This window comes from Plecotus auritus (genome assembly GCF_963455305.1).
Source record: "Plecotus auritus genome assembly, chromosome: 8".
Taxonomy (NCBI): domain Eukaryota; kingdom Metazoa; phylum Chordata; class Mammalia; order Chiroptera; family Vespertilionidae; genus Plecotus; species Plecotus auritus.
This window is the reverse complement of record NC_137782.1, coordinates 63,120,001-63,142,790: the sequence shown is the minus strand read 5'-3', so window position 1 is coordinate 63,142,790 and position 22,790 is coordinate 63,120,001. Positions and strand designations below refer to the sequence as shown.

Below are 22,790 nucleotides of genomic sequence, written 5' to 3'. Positions count from 1 at the left end.
CCCCTGCTCTAGCACTGCTTTGGCTCCCCAGTACCCTCAGGAGAACCTCCAAGCTCCTCACACTAACATTCAAGGCCCTATATGTATGTTCAGCCCCTTCCACCACCACTGCCCTAACCAACCCCATAGACTCCTCAGTTTCTTTCTTTGCTAGCGCTGTTCCTTTTCCCTACTGTGCTCTTTTCGTTCTTCCCAGCACGATGAATTCCTACTCATCCTTTAAGGCAAAGCTCTTGATAGTTCCTCTGATGGGAATCCCTCCCAGTTTCCCCAAGCGGAAGGTCTCCTCCCTCTGGGCTCTCACAACCCTTCGGTGAAGCCTTGTCTATGGCCTTATCCATGTGGGTTGCACGTGCCCTATTTGTCTGTCTCTCTCCCTAACTTTTGGCCGTGAGCTCCTTGTTGTCCCCCATGCACCACAGTCTACCTCATGGATCTGTTTCATAAACTCACCACCTCAGGGCCTTCCCATATGTTATTTCCTCTGTCTACATTGCTCTCCCCCCAGATCTTGCAATAGTGGATTTCTTCACCTCATTCAGGTCTCAGCTCAAATGCCTCCTTCCGAGAGACTCTCTGTGACTGCCCTTCTTCCAGTCATGCTCCAACTCGACTGCGTTTTATTTTCTTTGTGGCACTGCTTAGCACTCTCAAAATTGCTGTGCCTGCTTACCTGAGTGCTCAGTGTGGTCTGTCTCCCACCAGCATGCACAGCCCGTGAGGGCAGGAGCCACATGGCTCCTGTTCCCAGAGCCAGGAGAGAGTAAGCACGTAAGTACTTGTTGCTAAATGGTCACCTACCTCCCTGACCCAGAGCAGGTGCTGGTGAGCATTTGTTGAATGACTGAATGAAGGGTGAGCCCATGCCGAGGAGGGGCTTGTGTCCTGTGTCCTCAGATATTTCAGACCTGCTCTCGGAACACCACATTCTGGGCCGCATGGCCAGGATACCTGTGACGGGCGCCACAAGTGAAGGTATCGCCATCCTGGACCACCTGCCCTTCGTAAGAAAAGGCCTCTCCAAGAAGAGCAGTGGGCTTGACCTGTCGCTGGTCGGAGACCTGCTCTCGGGGGAGAGCCTCCCACTGCTGGGGCAGCTGCTCCAGGCAGGCGGGTGAGTAAACGGGCTATTCTGGCCTGTCTTCCTGCTCAGGCGCCTTGTTCTCACCTGTCAAATGCAGCACCAGGAGGGTGGTGGGAGGCCTGGGTGTCTTTGGAGGCTCTCTACGGCCTGGGAAGCACTCAGCAAGTGCATTTTTCGTGTTCTTAAACCTCTCCAGGACACTTGAAATCTCCCACAGAATAAAGCAAGGTCTAAATCAGGGATCTCTGTCTGGTACCCTCCACATTCAGTTTACACCTGGGAATTACAATCTTGCCTAGTGTTCTTAAAAAATATCTTAACAAATTGCCAGCATTTAAAAATCAAGAGGGTTTTCATCAAATTCTAGGTATTCTGGTTGTCTTAGTTTGCTAGAACTGCTGTAACAAAGGACCACAACCCGAGTGGCTTGAACAGAAATGTACGGTGTCCCAGCTCTGGAACTACAAGTCTGAGATCAGGGTGTCGGCAGGGTTGCTTCCTTCTGAGGACTGTGAGGAAGAATCTTCCCTGTGGCTCTCCCCCAGCCTCTGGGGGCTGCTGGCAATCTTTGCCATTCCTTGGCTTGCAGAAGCACCACCCTGATCTCTGTCTTCATCTTCATATGGCGTCTCCCCTGGTACGTATCTGTGTCTGTGTCCAAATGTCCCCTTTTCATAAGGACACCAGTCACTTGGGAGTAGGCGCCCACCTTACTCCAGTGTGACCTCATCTTAGCTATATCTGCTGTGATTCTATTTCCAAATAAGGTCGCATTCTGAGGTACTAGGGGTTAGGAATTCAACATATAATTTGGGAGAGGGGGCCCCAATTCAACTCACAACACCAATTCTCTCTAAAACAAAGATCTGGGCCCACCTGACCTGGCCTCCCAACTGGCAATCACTGGTGTAAGATCTGTAATTCCTAAGTCGGTCCCTAGCCACCCCTCCACTCCCTTCCATTACCTGCTTGGCCCTGAGGCAAATGATTTGGAGACTCCTGGTAAAATAAGTACCAACATAAATGAATGGTGTTTATTGAAATTGGGGCAGGGGTTCCTACAAAGACAAACTATGTAGCCACACATATACCTCTGAATCTATCTCCCAACATGAGCAGGGAGAGCCAGACAAGTCCTAAGATGATAGGGATGACATAAAATGAAAAGCTAGGGCACTGGGGAGGCTGGGGGTACTGCCTACAGAGGCTTGGGAAGAGGATTCTGTGTCCACCTCACCCGAGCCCATGCCAAGGCCTAGGACTGGCCACCACTCACGCCTGTCCGTGCATTCACACCACCTCTGCTCACCCATCCTGGCATGGGGCATCAGCTTGGAAGGGCCATAGGAAAACCCTACATGGTCCAAATCATTCTTTTTTTTTAATTGAATTAAAATTATTGGGTGACATTGGGTAATCCTATGTAATAAAAACCTAATATGCTAAGTGTCCGGTCGTTCGGTCAGCCATTCAACCAATCAAATAATATCCTAATGATATGCTAAGACTGCTCAACCTCTTGCTATGATGTGCACTGACCACCAGAGGGCATACGCTCTAGCTGGTAGGTTAGCTTGCTGCTGGGGTCCGGCTGATCGGGACTGAGTGAGATGGGCCAGACACGCCCTGCAGCCCTCCCATGCGCGGTCCCTCCCCAGCTGGCCAACTTCCTACATCCCTCCCCGGCCCCTATTGGGCACTGGTGGGGTCCCTCAGCCTGGCCTACGCCCTCTCACAATCCAGGACTCCTCGGGGGATGTTGGAGAGCTGGTTTCAGCCCAATCCTGCATGAATTCATGCACCGGGCCTCTAGTACATTATATGTTTCAAGTGTGCAATTTTATAATATAGCATCTGTATGTTGCATTGTGTGCTCATCATCCAAAATCTACTCTCCTTCTGTCACCATATATTTGGTTCCCTTTGCCTGTTTCATCCTTCCCCAACCCGCCCCAGTCATTCTTAAAAACCCCTCTGGCCAGGCCAGTGTGGCTCAGTAGTTGAGCATTGACCTATGAACCAAGAGGTCACAGATCAAGCCCATGTTGCAGGCTCTGGTAGGGGGCGTGCAGGAGGCAGCCAATCAATGATTCTCTCTCATCATTGATGTCTCTATCTCTCTCCATTCCTCTCTGAAATAATAAATATATATAGATATAGATATAGATATAGATATAGATATAGATATAGATATAGATATAGATATAGATATATAGATAGATAGATATTTTTTTAAAAAAAAAGAAAAGAAAACTCTGGAAGATTCTACCTTGCAGGCAGACACACAGCCTTTGATGAGCCTGATGAGCCAGGTCTTCCTCTGGCACTGGAACTTGTTACTGCCCATTCCAGTGAGCACCCAATGAGTCACCAGCTTGCATCTAATGTCCAAAAAGTACATAAACTTTGGGCTCCTCTCACCAAGGGGAGCAGAGGCTCATGTCCTCCCTCCCAGATGCTCAGCAGGGCAGATGGTTCCTGAGGGGATGGCAGTGGGTATACCAGCCATCTTGCTTTTCCAGACTCTCACCTGCCCACTTCCCTTCAGCAGAACACCTACACTGAATTCAGACAGGTGAAATGTGTATAGACAGCTCCTCCACTGTATTCTCCCCTTTCGTAGAAGGTGAGGCTCTAAGGTCTGGAGAGAAAAAGGGACCTGTCCAGGTCTTCAAGGCTTGGAGGCTGGAACTGGAGCCCAGTGTTCTGCAGCTGAGCTGGGGGTCAGGGAGGGGTTGTCCCAAAGCTGCCCCTCCCCTCCTGGGTCCCACTCCTATTCTAGACATTACACACACACTCCACAGAAGCCTTACCAGGCTATGCCACCTCCCATACCTCTCACAGGTTGGTCATAGAAGATGCCAAAGGACCCGAGGTCACCCTGCAAGTCCTGAGCGACAGCCTGCTGCAGGTCACATTGCGATGCAAACTGTACCTTTCGCTCCACAGGTGAGTGCCCTGGGTGCTTCCTCCCACCTTCCTCAGCAAGCAGCAGGCAGCCGTGCACTGCTGGCAAAAGCCTGCTGCCTGTGTCACCATAAGTATCATAAGAATCCTTTCCACTTGAGCATGTTTCAAAGCCATTTTTACTGATGGGGAAACTGAGTCACTGAATGGCAGAGGAACGTGCCCCAGATCACACAGTGAATCAGCCGAAGAAGCTGAGATAAAACCCTCTGACTTCCATGTCACCCCATCTGCGTAAAAGGCTGATGCATTAACAGGAAGGTCTGAGGAGGATCTAATTCAAGGTCACCTTGGAGTTCAGCACACCTAGACTCCAATCCCATTTACCATCTAGGTGACTTGAGCAAGGGCATCCGTTCCCTGGGCCTTAGTTTCCTCACCTATAAAATGGGATGATCAAGTTCCCTGCTGTACTTGGCTATTGAGAAAGTACACTGCCTATCTGTGTTCAGATTCCTTGCTAAACCATGGCGGAAGATGCTGACCTGGGGATATAAAAACAACAGCCAACAGAGGAAGTGCTGTGACGGTATTTGCACATGAAACAGGAATATTTTTTTAATATACTTTTATTGATTTCAGAGAGGAAGGGAAAAGAAGAGAGATAAAAACATCAATGATCAGAGAGAATCATTGATCACTTTCTCCTGCACGACCCGCCCTCTCCTGCTGGGGATCAAGCCCGCAACCCAGGCATGTGCCCTAATCAGGAATCGAACCTCGACCTCCTGGTTCATAGGTCGATGCTCAACCACTGAGCCATGCCGGCTGGACAAGGAATATTCTTAAATGCCCTTTAGAAATACATTTTTTTGTAAAATATGGCTTTCTTGGTCTAACTTCCCTTTTTGATAGAGGAGCACAAAGAAATATTTCTTTGATAGAGGTATGGGCATAGAGAAATATCTCTGCTATACAATAAATATGTCATCACCCTTGTAATGATGTGCAGTAAAAATACAACTTGACCCTTGACCTGGTGGAACTGTAGCAAACTGGAGAGCATATAGCCCATCTCAAGGTCACCCTCAGCACCCCCAAGAGATTGCCACCCAGGGAGGACTCTGGCTTGGTATTGTCTGATCTTTCAGGTTTTCTAAAGTGTGAACTCCTTATTCTTTTTTTTTTTCCCCATCACCATTTATCCCTCATGCCCTCTTCTACCTCCACCCCCTCAGCAATCACCATACAGTTGTACATGTCCAGGAGTTCTCTCTTTTTAGTTCTTCTTCTTTTTTGCTCAATCTTTCCACCCTCCCCTGCACCAACACCCAAGCTGTCTGCCTGCTTTCTATGAATCTGTCTCTATTTTGCTTGGTAGTTCAGTTTGTTCATTAAGTTCCGCATATGTGAATTCCATATTATATTCCGATGGTCTTAGGCTCTACAGCAGCGGTTCTCAACTTGTGGGTCGCGACCCACAGGTTGAGAACCGCTAGCAGGGTCGCCTAAGACCATCGGAAAACACAGATATTTACATTACGATTCATTAACAGTAGCAAAATTACAGTTATGAAGTAGCAACGAAAATAATTCTATGGTTGGGGGTCACCACAACATGAGGAACTGTATTAAAGTGTCACGGCATTAGAAAGGTTGAGAACCACTGCCCTACAGGATCCTGCGGCTCAAAGTCATCAAGAACATCCGCATTGGGGTACGGCTGGAACAGACAGAGAACAAGACCAAGGTGGCCTTTGAGGAGTGCCATACCCCACCAGGATACCTGAGCATCAAGGTTCTGGAGCAGTGAGTACCTGCCCACTCCTGTGCCTCCACTGGGTAGGGGTAGATGCCAGGCCTTCGTGCACTGCTCCTGCAACTCAGCCCCTCACTGAGACTCAGGGCTGAGGCTTCCTCTCCCAGCATAGTTATCTAGAGTGACCCAGGACATCAGGGTCAGGATCATCGCCAAGGCCAAAGGCCACACCACCCATCAGTATCTCCAGCCTCAACGTTGAATGTCATGGCTAAGAGTGTGCATCAAATCTCGGCTCAGCTGCTTTCTAACACTGGGGCCCCTAGCCAAGCTATCTGACTTCTAAGAGCCTCAGTTTCCTCGCTACTAAAATAGGATTTCTCACAGAACCCAGCCAGCATGGGTGGTTGTGGGGAACAGATGAGTTAACCCATGGGACCCACTTAGCGTTAAACCTACCACATAAGGTGGCCACTATCTATGATTCTCAAATTACCCGCCACAAAAGCCATTTCCTTCATGAAACCCGCCGTGACTTCCACTGCCAATTGTGATCTCTCCCTCTTTGAAAGTCACAGAAACATTTATCAGAGAGAGAAATAAGGAGACAGAGGCAGGGAGGAAGAAACAGGAAGAAATAAAGAGGAGCAGGAGAAAGTGAGGGAGGTAGAATGCAAGAAGGCAGGAAGGATGAAAAAGCAGAAAAGGAAAGGGAGGAGAGAGGAGGGAGACATCAGGCGAGAAAGGAAGCAGCCACTCTGAATTTCCACGTTACACAGGCCCACGGGGACCTTCCTCAGCCCTGCCCTGGACTCCCCGTTCTGGCCTCAGTCTCCCATTCCATGGTGTCTCACACCCCATCTGCTCTCCCCTGCCCCTAGGATGAACCCCCTCCTGGTGAATGAAGCTCTGGGGATGGTGACAGGTGTCCTGGACCAGGCATTGCCCTTCCTCCTGCAGAAGATAGTGAGTTGCTCATCCCCCCCGCCCCCCGCCCCCCTGGCCACACCACCCCAGCAAAAGGAGCACAACCCCAAAGGAGAGCCCTTTAACCTCACCCAACCCCAACAAAGACCCCTCATGCCTTCCCTCCAGGTGTGTCCCGTGGCCACGACACTGCTCAACTCGCTGCTAGAAGACCTGTTGCACATCAATCTGTGTATGTTGGTCCAGGCATATCTGTTGTCCCTGTACTGTGTGCCAGGAACTGTCCTAGGCTCTGCTATGATGGGAAACAAAACACACAAACCCTGCCCACAGCGAGCCTGCTTTCTAGTGGGGGAGAAAAAGGGCAATGTGCCTATGACCCTGTAAAGTGGGATTATCAGAGGCCCACAGAGTAGACTGTTGTGATAATGCATATAACCTGGCACAAAGTTATTACTCAATAAATGGCCATTACTATAAGAAGCACAGCCCAGCCCATAAAGAACTTAAAGCTGAGCAGAGAGGGAGAATAAATTCTCCATTTTGCTGCCTCCCCGTGCCCCAGGGGAGGCTGAGTGCCAGTTTCATTTCCTTATTGTAGCCCCGGCCATCTCAGGCCCAGAAGACTTCCAGTACTATGTCACCACCACAGAGCTCACGGAGGAGGCCATCCTGATGAAAGTCCTGGTGAGCCAGCCCCCTGGCCAGGGCAGACCTCCAGGGGCATCCCCCCCGGTCTCGGGGAGGATGGACAAAGAGGAGAATGTGATGGGGCTTCTCTGGCCGGAGGCACAAAGGGGAGGAGGGGGAGAAGGAGGAGGAAGAAGCAAAGGAAGACCCAGGTCCCTGCCCTGGGAGCTTGTGCTGAGCCCAGGGAGTCCTTCCTCAACGCAGGAGAGCAGGAGAGGCCACAGGGCTGCGTGTGCCATGAGCAAGGATCAAGCCCCTACTAAAGGCAGGGCCTGCAGGGCCATGTGTAATGCCCCAGTGGAAGGGACCCCTCAAATGCGGAAACAAAGGCCCAGAGAAAGGACGAGACTGGCTGCTGAACTCCAGTCCCCACAGAACAAGAGGAGGACAGGAAGGACTTGAGTCGATAGGAAGGAGTGCTGTTAACAGGGTGCAGAGAAGAGAATAGCGTCAAATGAGGGTGAAGCAAGGAAACAGGTCATGGGTTCAAAACCCAGCTCCACCCCCTACCATGTGTAGGATCTCAAGTAGTCACCTCCCCGCTCTGGGCTGCAGTTGCCTCGCCTGTGGAATGGTACAATAATAGTTCCCATCTCATGGTGCTGTTGTGAGGCTCAAATGACACTGTGCACGGAAACGTTTAGCACTATGCCTGGCACACAGTGAGCTGTGTATGAGCTGTAACCAGTTGTTGGCCAGGGAGGCCATTCCCAGGGAATTTCTTCTTCCCTCTTCATTTCTCTAAAGCTCGTGACCCCCTGTGGCCCAGGCCAGAGAGCCCCAAGGTCTGACCTGGCCCCCCAGCCCCTCCCAAAATTAGCCCAGGGCAGCATGGCAGACCTGGCCTTTTGGGTGGAAGCCTACAATGACATCCTGTCCTGCCTCTACACCAGCAAGGAAGTCCGTGCGGACCCCCAGGACTCCACGGTGAGTGCTGAGGAAGGGCAATGAGGGTGGGACATAACAAATGTTACTGTTCTGTTTTCACATGAAGAAACCAAGGGTTAGCTGGCAGAAATCTCTTTCTGGGTAGCCTAGGTAAGCCACTTCTCCTCTCTGGACCTCACCTGGATAACTCCTCCAGCATAGAAGTCCCTTCCTCTCGGAAGACGTCCTTAAACTCCTAGGCCCCTTATGGCTCACAAAACTCATCCATTCATTTATGCCACAAATATTTATTAACGGCCTTCTGTGTGCCGGGTCCTGTGCACACCGGTCCCTGCCCTTGCAGAATTCAGTCAGATTGGGGAGTAGAAACCGAACAAGAAAACAGTCAGATAAATGAAATAATATAGAGCAATGGATCAGTAAGTGACTGGTGGAGAGATGAGAGGGCTCCCCTACCCTGGACAGGGAAGTCAGTGAAGACATCTCTAAGGCAGTGTCCTGAATGGTGACGAGGCACACACATAGAGGTCTGTAAGAATAACAAGTTCCCTGGGTCAGTGAGGGAATCGATGAGGGAGAAAAACAGAAATATCGCTGCCAAAAGCCTCCAGCAGCTCCTTATCACATTCTAAATAAAAGTCAGCCTCCTCTGTGCAGCTCCTGGGGCGCTGCATGATCTGACCCCAGCCCACCTCTCCAGCCGTATCTCCTCCTCACCTAGTACACTCCAGACACACAGGCTGAACTTGGCTCCCACCTCAGGGCCTTGGCACATGCTGGTCTCTCTGCCTAGAACTCTTTTCCCTCCACTGTTGGTCTCCGTGCAAATGTCATCTCCTCAGAAAGCCCCTCCTTGATCACTTCATCTAAATATCTAAAGGAAGCTTTCTCTCCCCACCTCTTTCTTTCTCTCTCTCATTCTGTTCTTTTCCTCCTCAAAACACTGATTACTGTGTATATATGAATAAAGTTACATATGCCAAGTTTTACACAAATATATACACACACATATGTATATTTGTATGTTTATTTATTTAACTTTGTATGTTTACTGTCTCCCCCATTTTGAGGGCAGGGACTGTGAACAGCATACTATGTGAAGGGCCCACAGTGGGTACTCAGTAAACTGAAATATAAAATCCTAAGATTCATATCTGGAAGAGTTCTGATGTTATTGCTCCATTTTTGGATGAGGAAACCAAGGTCCAGCTAGGAAAAGTGACTTGCCCAAGGTCATCCAGCAGGTGGAATTCGGACTGGAGCCCCGTCTCCTGCCTCCTCATGCTCTTCCCTCCATCCCACACAAGTGTGGCAGCTCAGAAACAGTTAGAAGTGAACACTGTAATTCCATGTTCAGAGAAATTCTTACACCAGTGGGCAAGAATGTATGTGCAAGGGGGTTCTTTGTAGCTTTACTTGTTATAGGGAGAAAAACAAAGTTAACCTAGGTGTCCATCAATAAGGAATTTAAAAAATAAGGTTATGTTCATAAAAAGCAGAATACTCTGCGACTGTTAAAAAGAATGGAGTTGTTCTATATGTACTGATGGTGAGAGGAATAAACAAGGTGTAGGACCACATGGTTAAAATTTTCCCATCTATTCATGCTTATATGTGTAGAGAAAATGTCTGTCAGGATACACTCCAAAATATCAACAGTGGGTACCCCTGAGAATAGGATTTAGGGAGAAGGGGGAAGAGGTGTTAGAGTAGACTTTTACTTTTTACTTTATACAATTTGTTGTGTTTTTATAATGATTTATGATCTTCAAAAATCAATGCAGCATAGGTAAATTGATAGAAATGTGATATACTTGCTTTAAATATAGGGAAATATTAATAGAAGAATCTCTTGGTGATAAGTACATAAATGTTTCCTATAAAGTTCTTTCACCTTTGATGCATGTGTGGAAATTTTCACAATAAAATGTTGGGGGAGGGAGAGATCATTGAAACAATAAAAGGTTACTCTTTCCAGGTAACATAATGAGAATCCAAGTGAATGGCTCCTCCCGTGCAGACTGACTAGTGTGCAGGTGGTGCATTCTGTTGGGGACAATTACATCTCATTGAACCCCAACTGACATCCCCCAAACCTGCTCAGAACAGATCTAAGGATTCTAAAGGCCAACATACATTTTGCCCTTTTTCCAGGCTGCCGACCTCATTCAGCTGTTGTCACTGAGAGAACTGGAGCCCAGGCCCGAGGTGAGTGTGTTGCCAGCTCCCCTCCTCCCCCAGCTCCCTGGCAAGGATCCTGGAAAAGATTCGGGGCTGGGAGAACAAAATCTGGCCCTCTGGGCATGACCCATTTGGCCAGAGTTTCCTCCTGCGGACTCACAAAATGATTGCACTTGCTTCACCGGTGTTGTGAGAATTAAAGGAGATGATTCAAGTAAGGCGCTTAGCTCAGTGGCCCACCCAGTGACCATGGCACGTGGCTGTCATTATCACCACCGAACAAGACACCAGCCTACTGAGGCACAGTGAGTGGTGGCTGTGTGCCAGGCCCCTCCACCTACGTAGACATAATTCTCAGCAAACCTGCACTCTCACACATTTTCATACATCAGCAAACAGGTTCGGCATGCTAAATTCACTTGCCTAAGCTCACATTGCTCAGTAAGTGGCAGAATCAGAATTTGAACCCAGTTCCAAACTCCAAAATTCACGCTCAATGTCTTCTCTCCAAAGGCTCCTAGAATATGGCACCTGATGGATGAGCAACCACAATAACCACAATCGATAACAATAGCATTACTGGGTGCCAGGTTCTGTTCTGAGCACTTGATATAAATCAATTCATTTTATCCCCACAATGACCCTATAGGATAGACATGATTATCATCCTCATTTTACAAGCATGAAAACTGAGGCACAGAGAGGTTAAGAAACTTGTCTCAGGCCACACAGTTTGCAAGTGGTGGAGCTAAGACTGGAACTCCAAAATCTATATTCTTACCTGCTATGCATGCCTGGGAGAAGGAGGATATAATCTTACCTCCAAGGAGTGAGATAGTAACCTTCTCAAGGTTACACTGCACGTTGCTGCAGAGCTAGAACAAAACCTCAAGACACCCTGACTCCTCAGATGGTCTTTCCCCGTTCCTCCAAACTGGGGGCTGAGAAAAGCCATCGTCTAGGCCTGCCCACCCCTTTTATGCTTCGACTTCATTCTGGCTTTTAAACAGTCCCCAGGAAGAATGGGACTGACCATCAGCACCCCTGACCCTCCCACGGTCCGCCTTGACGGTCACAGGGCCACAGTCATCCAGCAGGGCTCCCTCGTGCTGCTGAGGCCCAGTAACACCTCCTCTGTCTCCGTTTCCTGGGTGAGTTAAGCCTTGAACTTCTTGGTTCCCCAGGGGCCCTGGGTCTACTTGAGGCCCCTCCCGGGCCCTGCCTGAAGCGGTGTGACAGAAAAACAGCGGCAAACCTCACTGCCGCATCATCTACTGATAGTCAACCAGTCCACCCCCAAATAGCCTGCTGTTAAAACATGAAAATACTTTAACACCTCCTGCCTTAAGGTCAGGCCCCAGTGCTCCCCGAGAACCCCCTCAGCAACTAAAGGGTTTTGCCTCTGAGATCCTCTGCTCAGTACCCTTGCATGGTAGCATTTTAACTGTCTTCCCTGGACATGGCTGCATCGAAAACCCTTGTCCACAAAACCAGGAGAAAGATCAGAGAAATGCAGTTGATGGAGGGGCTCAACGTGTCTGCATTCTCTCCTCCCCAAGAGAGAGGTGACCCAAGCTAGAGAGGGCCAGGCCCTGGGGAAATACAGCTCCCCCAAGTTGCAACTTCTCTATCCTGAGCCCCCCAGGATTCCTATTTGCCATTCCACAGACCCTGACATTGGGAAGGTGCCTCATATAAGGGGCAGGAGAGTTGCCCCACCTAGCCGAGCCCAGCGGCATCGGTGTGTACAACACGATCTTGGGATCCTAGTTGGCATGATTCTGGGGCAAAGAAACCAGTCATCTCTGGCTGGTGGTAAAAGTTCTACTTCTAGTTTATAAGGTGGCCATGTGAATTATGGTCGTCCATAGACAACCTCCTGAAAACCAAAGGGTCCTCTGGCTTCCAGCAACCTCAACCCTCAGCCAGCTGGCACGCTGCAAAGGGCTTTCCACCCACTAGGCTGAGTCCCTTCCCTTGTATTCCCACCCCCCCACCCCCCACCCCCGCCTTCTGCCCAGCACCCACCTGTGCCCTCTCCTGGGCAACACCAACACAGTCATAATCTGAACACATGCAAACCAGCAGCTGGGATGTGGGTAGGACTGGGTGAGAGGGGGCTAGCCCAGGACAAGTACTCATGGGAGGTGGATGCGAAGGGAATGACCTCTAACCAGAATGTAAATTCTTCTCCTGTTCTGACTTAATTTCACTTTGCCATAGAAACTCCTTTCAAATGCTATGTTTTCCTCAAGAAATCAGAAATTAAAACTCCAGTTCACTCCAAACAGGTAAATTATTTTGGCTTTGGATGTTGAACAAATAAGATGACTCACACAGAGAGAGATGGAGGGAGAGTGCGGTTAAGGGGTACACATTTTCATGCTTGCTGTCAGCTGAACAGAGTGGTTTATAGGAGGAAGGGGAGAGGGAGACAGGAGGAGAGGAAGGGAGAGAGGGAGGAAGGGAAGGAAAGAAGGAGGGAGGAGGTTGTGACTCGAACCTCACTGAGCACTGTACCCCCAAGCAGCTGCCCTGACCTAAAGGGGTGATCTCTTTTCTCTGGTAGCACCATGGTCACCCTGAGCACTTACCCTGCTGGCCTTGCAAAACAGGTGAGTCTTGCCTTGGCCTCCCTATGGTCCTGAAGGCCCCACCAGCAGACCCTGAGTCATTGATGTAGGGGATTCAAAGACTCACTCACTTTCTATTCCTCATCTCATTTTGCCCTGGAGCCCCCATGCCCACTGGGGTGGGGGGTGCACCCAGGACTTAAACTGGTCCATTTCATTCTTTCGTTTACTTAACACTGAGTACCTGTCATGTGCCCACCTTATCTTAGGATGCATCAGTGAACAAAACAAAGGTCCCTGCCCTTGCAGAACTCACATTCATAATATATAATATATAAGGTAAGTTATATATTATGTAGGCAGGTAGCAGTGCTGTGGGAAAAGCAGAGGAGGGGACAGAGGTAGGTAGGGGCAATATTAAAAAGGTCAGGGAAGGCCTCATTGAGAAGGTGAATGTTTGAGCCAAGACAGGAAGAGGTAAGAGAAGGAGCAGTGGGGATATGGGGAAAGAGGGGACCAGAGGCCCCAAGGCAGGGGTGTGCCTGATCGTTCTGGGAACAGCAGGTGCCGGGGTGGCTGGAGCAGAGAGGGTGAGTAAAGGTCAGAGAGGGCAAGGCTAGACCCATCAGGGCCTTCTAGTCAGGACTGGCTTTTACCAAGTGACATGAAAGCCCATGGAGGAGCAGACAGAAGGGCCAGGGTGGAGGCAACGAGGCCACATCCCCCCCCGCCACACACACACAAGCTTGCAGACCATGCAGAGGCTGCTGAGGCATGAAGCACGTGGTAGCAGTGGTGGCAGGTACAGGATATTCTGAAAGAACTAGTAGAGCTGACAGGATTTCCTGATGGAAAGGATGGGGAAGGTGAGAGGTGCATCCCGGACAACACCAGGATTTGGAAGGGTACCTCCTTCTCTACAGGCTGGAAACAGCCTCTTTCAGGAGAATACTCAGTTTGTGCCTCCAGCAGGGCTGTGGGCCCCCTCTCTGGATTTCCTCACCCCTGAGCCCCGCGTCCTAAACCACGGCACCCACATGCGGCAGTGTGGGGTTTCTGCTGTCCTGTGCCTGCTCTGGCCATTCCTGTTAAAGAGTCCACAGGGCGGAGCACGTGGTCTCTTCCCCCAGGGGTTGTCCCTGCTCCTGCACTGGACAACCTCTGCATCACCCTGCCCGTCTGAGGGAGACCCATGCCATCCCCTCCCCCGACCCTAGGGCCATCCCATCACCCTCCACTTCCACAGGCCTGGGAGCCTCATGCTCTAGCCCTCCTCGGGAAAAGCTGCAAGATGGAAAAACAACAAAAGGACTGAATGATAACATGTACAGAAAGCACTTCAAAATTATCATGCCTGTTCTATCAGGTCTTGTTCCAGCCTTACTTGGGTAGACCAAGGTTGAGAGGCCCTGGTCAGGGAATCCCTTCCCAGACAGCCTCAGAGGGCAGCCATCCAGACCAGGGCTGCATGTATGGTGGGACAGGGTGTGCACTGGACAAGCCACCCGCCCCATAGACAATACAGATATGAATATGTCCATGACAGTCTCCCAACAGATGGGGAAAGTGTGTCTTGAAGAAAGGGGGTCTTTTTTTTAATGTTTTTATTGATTTTTTTAGAGAGAGAGGGAAATGGATAGAGAGATAGAAATATTACTGAGAGAGAAACATTGATGGGCCGCCTCCTGCACGTGCCCTTCTGGGGATCGAGCCTGCATCCCGGGCATGTGCCCTGACCTGAACCGAACGGGCAACCTCTTGGTTCATGGGTCGACACTCAACCAGTGAGGCATACTGGCCAGGCAAGAAATGGAGTCTTAATGAATGTATGCAACTTAGATCCACAGGCAAGGCCTTCTAGGTGACAGGAATAGTAAGAGCAAAGCACAGAAGGCATGTGCAAGGTATGCCAGTCCGGCTGCAGGGGAGCAATGGGAGATGGAAGAGGGAGGGAGGGAGGGAGGGGGGAGGGGAGGAGAGAGAGAGAGAGAGAGAGAGAGAGAGAGAGAGAGAGAAAGGAAGGAAGGAAGGAAGGAAGGAAGGAAGGAAGGAAGGAAGGAAGGAAGGAAGGAAAAAGGGGGTGTATTTCCAATCTGTCCAAATGGGTAGGGGAAGCCCTGACCACCCCTGGTGACAGGAGGTTTGCTTTCTCAATGAGACAGTTCCTGCCTCATCATCAGGCAGCTGTCAGGATTGGACTCAAAGTTGGTCCCTGTGAAGCTCTGGCCCTGGGGGTTTCCTCTGGCCCAACCCGTTTCCTTCTCCCTGGGCTGCCCTGAAGCGATGAGTCATTGAGATAGGCGAAGGCTGCTTTTACTGGCCCCTCAACTTTCCCCAGTCCTTTCACTAATCTGTTCATCTGGCTCCAATGGCCTTAAAAAGCGGGGTCTCCAGGACTACTCCTGATCTCCTGTGGGTACCTATCCACTGGGGTACCCCATTCCAGAGGTCACAATCTGCTGACCCAGCTGAAGTGACCTTCCAGTCCTCTTTCCCCTGTTGCAGGAAGAACGTCTGAAGGCCTTTGTCTCGGAGCTTCTGAGGAGGATGTTTTTGCCCCATCACAACGGTAAGCCCCACTGGGTTTCCCCTCATGCCCACATACCATCTAGCTTGGAGAAGCACCAACAGTGTCCAAAGTTCTGCACGTACAGCTGACTTCTGTCTTGTTCCCTGGGGTTGGTTAAGAATCACCCACACACAAGGCAAAAGGAGGCAGCACAGAAACTGTGAACTCTGGGGTGTGGTGGATGAGGAGGGTGGGGAAGGGGCCACGTGTGCCCTCCTGTTCTTCACCCAGGCAGTACAGTGATAGGAACTCAAACATGGGGCGTGTAGCCAGGAAGGGCTTCCTGGGGGAGGTAGGGGTTAGCATGGAAAGTGAAAGCAGGAAGGCCCATCAGAGGTGGTAGAGCCCACAGCTCACAATGCCAACGTCTACAGGACCCAGGTAGGTTACATACCCAAAGGAAGCAGCCCAGGTGAGGCCTAGGCAAACATGCCCCCCTTAAGTGTGAAGCTAACTTAAGAGCTTAGTCAGGTGCCTCTTCCTCATAGAACTCATGGGTTTTCTCGCCTCCCCTGATGCAGTCTGTGTAACCATTGTCCATCCACCCACATGATTATTTGGTCAGCGCACGTGTCCCCAAACACAGAGGTGATTACTCACCTCTGAGAAATTACCTGGCTCAGCCTCCTTGTCTTTCAGATAGGCCAGAGAAATTTAGTGACTTAACCAAGGTCACACAGCAAGTCTCTGGCAGAGCTGAACCCAGAACCCTGGCTTCTTGCTTCCCTAACAGGGGCTTTTCTCTGTGTCCCAACTCAAGGACTCATGTTGAGACTGCAGAGTGAGGCCAGAGGAGCAGGCAGAGGCTCAAATGCTAGCCAGGCTGAAGAATTTGGCATCTATTCTAAGGCCCATGGTAGCCAGGGAAGGTTCTGGGCATGAAGTGAGCAATTTTGTGTTCAAGAAGGAGGTGGGGAAGGATGGTGACACGGCAGTCAGAGAGAGTGCAGGTAGGCAAGGATGCAACCTGACCTGGGATGAGGCAAAAGATGAAGGAGAAAGCCTCACCCCCATCCCCGTTTTGCTAGTACCTATCACAGGGAGCTCATTCAACAAGTGTATCTTAGATCTTGGCCCATAGGAAGGGTGGTGTCCCTCAACAGATAAAAGGATAACAAAGATGCAATACACACACACACACACACACACACACACACACACACACACACACACACATTATTCAGCCATAAAAAAAAAAAATGAAATCTTGCCATTTGAGACAACATGAATGAGGTTACAGGGTATTATGCTAAGTGAAATAAGTCAGACAGAGAAAGACAAATATTGTATGTTTTCACTTACATGTGGAATATTAAAAAAAGCAAATAAACAATACAGAGACAGACTCATAGATACAGAGAACAAACTGATGGATGCCAGGTAAGGGGGCAGACTGTAATGGGAGAAAATGGTAAAGGGGATTAAGAGATGCAAACTTCCAGTTATAAAATAAATAATTCATGGGAGTGTAAAGTACAGCATAGGGAATATAGTCAATAATACTGTAATAACTTTGTATAGTAACAGATGGGTACTAGACTTACCATGGTGATCACTTCTTAATGTCAAATCATTATGTATACACCTGGAACTAATATAATATTATGTGGCAACTATATTTTAGTTTTTAAAAAAGATCAGAGGATAGATGGAAGACCAGAGGTACTGTCCCTCTTCCTCTATTCCAACTCCCACCTAACTGGACCAAATACCACATTAGGCCAGCAAGAGGTATTAGACCCTTCCCTGAGCCCAGAGTATTGATGGGTGGATGAGGTGGGGTGAGGGCTGGTCAGTGCAGAGGACAGGGGAAAAGGGGTCCAGGTCAGGTTTGCCAAAGCTCAGTGTGCCAAAACACAGTGTGTCAAAAATCAACCAGCCAAGTGATGAATTCATTGAAATTCAATCTGAAAACTGACCATATTCAAGTTCACCACATTTACCAATTCACCAAAAACTTGCTTGAAGAACTATTTTTTATATATTTAATAATTCAGTATATTCATGAATATTTTCCCTTCTGTGATATATTCAATGGATATTTTCTTTTTCATTTATTGTGTGTGTGTTAATCCTCCCCTGAGAATATTCTTTCCATTGATTTTTAAAGAGAGAGTGGAAGGGAGGGAGGGAAAGTGAGAGAGGGAGAGAGAGGGGGAGGAGAGAAACATTGATGTGAGAGAGATACATCAATTGTTGCCTTCCACACATGCCCTGATTGGGTCCAACACTCTAACCACTTAGCAACACCAGCCAGGGCTTCAATGGATATTTTCTTATTAATATAATCAAATTTCTAATGTTTTAAAGTTAATTTTTCAATTTATACTGACTTTTTTCTAATCCTTTTCTGAGACATTTCCTATTTCTGCCAAGATTTTAGCATTTTTCAGGCATGTATAGCATTTTCAACCATTTATCACAATTAAACGAGAATAATAAAATTCATTGATACAGTCATAAGAAGACTCCAACATATTGAACATTCCTTAAAATTGTGCTAAGAAAAATAACTTTGTAAGAAAGCATTCACAGTTACTGAATATGTTTGAGAGAAGTTCCTGTAAAACAGGATTTTAACAAATGGGGGGCGGGGGGTATTAGAGAGACCTGGCTCTCGCTGCCTGAAGGGGTATGGAGATGATGCTCCTGAGGAAGGGAAGGGGGCACATCCAGTCCCTTCCCTGTTCTGGGCATTGGAGCAGCCAGGGGTCAGCTGGCCTGGCCCACACTGTCCCTGCCTACACACAGGACACTGAGCTCCTTGTCCATCCCATTCACAGAGCTGCTCAGTGAACAACACCTCCCGCTGCCCAGCATCAAGGGCATCTCCTTCAACAAGGCCCGAGTGGAGTTCTCTGAGGTAAATGCTGGGTAAAGAAGCTTCTGGAGACACAAGTGGGAGGTCAGAGCTAGAAGGGCCTTAGAGTCGCCTTGGTCCCTGTCCTGCTGAGGCAGAAGCTGGGGCCTGGGCATAGGAGGCACTACATGTGGCAAGCCCTTCACCTTCCTTAACTCACCGTCTCCTCACAACCATCCTGGGGGTGATGTCCCCTTTACAGATGAGAAAACTGAGGCTCCGAGGGGCTGCATCCCTCAGGGAGCCAGACCTTAGGCTCACTGAGAGGTTCAATGCCATACATAGGTGGTCGTCACAATTAGTTCCATGAAGTTGATGCTGTGACTTGTCCCATTTTACAAACAAGCGAATTAGGGCTCCGAGAGGCAAAGTCATGGCACAGCCACAGCCGCTGTCTCACATCAGAGCCAGACCTGTAGAGGCAAAGGGATAGACGGTGGGTGGGCTCATTGGCTCACACACTGATTCACTTCTAAGCCGCCTCGCACGTTGTGCAAGGTGCATAACTGCAGGGTGTATCACCACTTATCCTGTCCTTTCCATGAGTGGCACTACCTAGAAGTGGGCGGTGCACAATCGGTGCATCCTTCCCTGGCTTCCCTGATCACTCATTCATTCACTACCATGCATGCAGCCAGGCAATATATCTCACTAGCTGCTCTGTGCCTGGCCGTGCTGAGTGATGCTGGGACAAAGAGGTGAGTTAGACACGGTCCTTGAACCCCTCAAAAGCTCCCATTCTGGTGGGGAAGAAGGTACAGGCAGGAGCACTTGGATTCCAGGAGCATGGGCGGGCCCAGCAAAGGTTTGGGCACTGTGAGTGGGAGCATGTGGAAGGCTCTAGCCCGGTGACAGGTCTACCTCAGGGTGACCCGGCAGGATGAACCCCAATGCATCAGAGACATTAGAAGCCCTTGATACTTAGGCTTTCAGGAAGAGCCCCAAAGACCAGCCTGTTCCTTCCCTCACTGACATTTCCAAAACCCTCCTTGCCCTCCACTAATTCCCTTATGCAGTCAGTCCCTGACTCTGTCTTCTTGCCACAGGGGAATGGTGAGCTCGTAGGACTCACACAACCCCTCTCAGGAAAGGCAGATGCAGCCTCGGGGAGAGCTGATTTGGTAGGATGGATGTCCACGTCGCTCTGCTTCTATCCACAGAATTACATGCTGCTGACCATTCCAGAGGAATAGGTTCTTGCCGAGGATCCCTCAATTCAGCCACAAGTGCTCCAGACCCTTGAGACTCCAAGAATGGCTACAGTCACAGTGGAAAATCTCGGTTGCAATAAAGATGACTTGCTTGAGAAAGAGTCTGGTTCTGAGTTTGCCAAGAGGTTCTGGAAGGTGGCATGGCCATCTTGAAATGCTCAAAGAAAGGGTTTTCTCCCTGATAGTTCCTGCTCCCCCTGGCCCCTCAGAGAATATTATGAATTCAGTGCTCGGTTTCTCAGAGAAGGGAGGGTTCCTCAGAAAATGGACTAAGAGCCTGAGTTTCCCAAGTCCAGGCCCTGAGAAGATGAGGTACAGAAAGACACACAGAAAATCTACACGCACAGGAGAGGTTCCCTAGTCAAGATAAAGGGAGGAAGCAGGGAAGAGAAGTTTTGGGGTCCCTAAGAAAATAAGGACTGTGAAGCCCAAAGATATTTGGGAGGCCTTGAATATGGAGGAAAGGGGCAACAGAAAGCAGCCAGACCACCCAAGAAGGAAGCTGGGTGACTGTGAGACGCCGCACCTCACAGCTGCACCTCAGAGCTTTCCTGGCCCTGCAAAGTGAGGCAAGCAGCAGTGGAGTTCTCATGTGCCCAACAGCAGTGCCTGAAGCCCTCCCTCCTCACCAACGTCCCAATCCCATGCAGCCCCGGCAGGGCAGGGCAGGGCTGTGAGCAGAGAAGGGCAGGGAACCAGCGGGCTTTGCAGTCAGATGAAAACAGCCCCATGGTTGCCAAGTGTGGGGAGATGGCAAAGCTTGGAGAGATAGGCAGCAGCCAAAGCCAATAATAAGTTAGGCCTGCCTCCAGAAAAAGGCAGGTTAGGAGAAACTTAGGATTGTCATAAAATCCCCACCACAGAAAGAATGGGGGCTTATGATGGACTCTGCCTTGGAATGAACTAGTGTCCGGCTCCCTCGGTAACCCCAGCTGGCCTCGGGAAAATGGAGGAGTTATAGGCGAAGCCCTCCTAAGCGCCAGTTTTCCACCATGGAGCCCAGATCACGGAGGGACACTCAAGGATTGGTGCAGAGTCCCTGTCCTGTAGTAGGAGGCTGGCGTCCAGAGTAAACAATGATGTAGGTTCACTACTTGACTCAGGACCTGTTTTTAAATATGAACCACAAGCCCAGCATTGAAGAAAAAATATCCCCAACCAGCAGCCCCCCAGGGGTCTCTGAGCTAGAGGGTGGGACAGCCCTGCACATTGGCCTGGCAAAGTCTCCCAGCCCTTGGTGTGTGTATGAGACACACCTAAGATAAACTAAGGCTGGGAGACACTTTCCCAGGGGAGAGCTGAATGCCACCCCAAGCCCAGAATTTTCCCACCTGCGTGTGAGCACCGTGCCTGGCCCGTGGTAGACACTGAGTACGAAATGGTCGAATGTCGTTTCCAGGACCGTGAGAAAAGCTGGGCAGGCCCTGGCTCACTCCTCACACCTGTCCAGGCAGGAAAGAGCCATGGGGGCCCTCACTCCCTGCATGCAGTCTGACTTTGAGTCTCCGGGTAGCATTGGGTGGTGCCTGAAAGGGTGTGCAGTGACCCCATTGCCAGGCCAAGTAGCCAACTAGCAGCAATGTGTAGCCAGTGAATGGGAAACCAGCAAGAGGTGCTCAGAGAGAAAGAAGCAAAAAGAAAGTGCCCATCAGCCACTTCCACCTCTGGGAATGAATGAAAAGTATCTCTTGGCCCACATATACTCCACTTTGACTTCCAAAGCAGAATCCACAGGCCTAAAACTGAATGTAGACATCAATGGAGCAACTGGGTAAAAAAGGAACAAATCCTTAACACAGACATCTGCAAACATGTCTTAAAGTAAATTCTTGGCCTTTCCAAACCTCTTAAACATTTATGACAAGGTATATACACATACATAGGTGTAGCTGAATGTATCAAACTCTATCCCCCACTGAAAATATAAACTTCAGAGTGAGGTTAAAATGTCTCTATATCTGCCTTCATTCTGGTAAAAAGCATTGGAAAGGATATGTTTTGAGGGTAAAGAAGCATAAACAAAACATTATATTTTCTTATTGTAAACAAGGTGTAATAGTTGCCAAAATCTGGGTACACCATATTGATAGGGAAATGGTATAAAATCTAAGAGAAAGGTGCAAAACAATTGAAAATACCTGACCCAATGGTAAGTAATATTAATGATGATGACAGTAAATTATAGAATACCCACACATGCCAAACATATGCTAATTGCTTTAATCATCATGACAACCCTATGATAGGGACAATATTATCTACTAGAGTCCCGGTGCACGAAATTCATGCACGGGAGGGGGAGTCCCCTCAGCCCAGCCTGCACCCTCTCCAATCTGGGACCCCTCGGGGGATGTCCGACTGTGGGTTTAGGCCCGATCCACCGGCACTCGGACATCCCTCTCACAATCTGGGACCACTGGCTCCTAACTGCTCACCTGCCTGCCTGCCTGATCACCCCTAACTGCCTTCCCTGATGGCCTGGTCACCCCCAACTGCCCCCCCTGCAGGCCTGGTTGCCCCCAACTCCCCGCCCCCACCCCACCCCCGCCAGCCTGGTCACCCCATGCAGCCTGCTGCTCAGTCGTTTGGTTGGCCCTCACTAACCCTCCTTCAAGCCTGGTTGCCCCACGCAGCCTGTTCGGTCATCCATTTGGTTGTTTCAGTTGCAACGGTTGCTTAGGCTTTTATATATATAGATACTTAATGGATGAGGAAACTAAAAAAGAGAAAATTATTAGATAATGTCCCAAGGCACCACACACTGAACCAAGATTTACACACACATCTGTCTGGCTCCAAATCCTGCACACAGAAACTCTGCCTTCCCCAAACCACTGGCTCAGCACCTTTAATAAAACACAAGGCTCATTAAAAATCTCATGAGAGAAAGATAAATATCACATGATCTCACTCATTTGTGGATTATAATGAACAACATAAACTGATGAACAAAAATAGAACCAGAGTCATAGAAGCATCGAACAGACTGTCCAACCTATGAGGGAAGGCAGGGGGTAAGGGGGTAAAAGATCAAGCAAAGAACTTGTATACATGCATATGAGCAAAACCAATGGACACAGATGGGAGGCGGCAAATGTGCTGGAGAATGAGGGCGGCTGGGGAGAGGTCAATCGGGGGAAA

At 49.4% G+C, this 22,790-nt stretch overlaps 1 protein-coding gene across 1 annotated transcript; it reads left to right on the top strand.

Moving 5' to 3' along the window:
* Positions 1 to 903: 903 nt before the first annotated feature.
* LOC308256133 (uncharacterized protein) lies at positions 904 to 19,742 on the top strand. The gene is made up of 14 exons (XM_080684184.1): positions 904 to 1,114; positions 3,929 to 4,033; positions 5,669 to 5,800; positions 6,632 to 6,716; positions 6,846 to 6,909; positions 7,279 to 7,364; positions 8,115 to 8,294; positions 10,410 to 10,463; positions 11,447 to 11,587; positions 12,660 to 12,727; positions 13,006 to 13,051; positions 15,515 to 15,578; positions 18,362 to 18,441; positions 19,599 to 19,742. Exons 1-14 carry the CDS (start codon positions 939 to 941, stop codon positions 19,629 to 19,631), a joined length of 1,314 nt encoding a protein of 437 aa, XP_080540310.1. The 5' UTR covers positions 904 to 938; the 3' UTR covers positions 19,632 to 19,742.
* Positions 19,743 to 22,790: the final 3,048 nt, after the last annotated feature.

Excerpts from the sequence above, each read along its gene's own strand:
- LOC308256133 (XM_080684184.1), top strand. The coding sequence starts at position 939 with ATGGCCAGGATACCTGTGACGGGCGCCACAAGTGAAGGTATCGCCATC. Across the intron at positions 1,115-3,928 it reads CAGCTGCTCCAGGCAGGCGG|GTTGGTCATAGAAGATGCCA; the intron begins GTGAGTAAACGG and ends TACCTCTCACAG. Across the intron at positions 12,728-13,005 it reads CTCCAGTTCACTCCAAACAG|CACCATGGTCACCCTGAGCA; the intron begins GTAAATTATTTT and ends TTTCTCTGGTAG.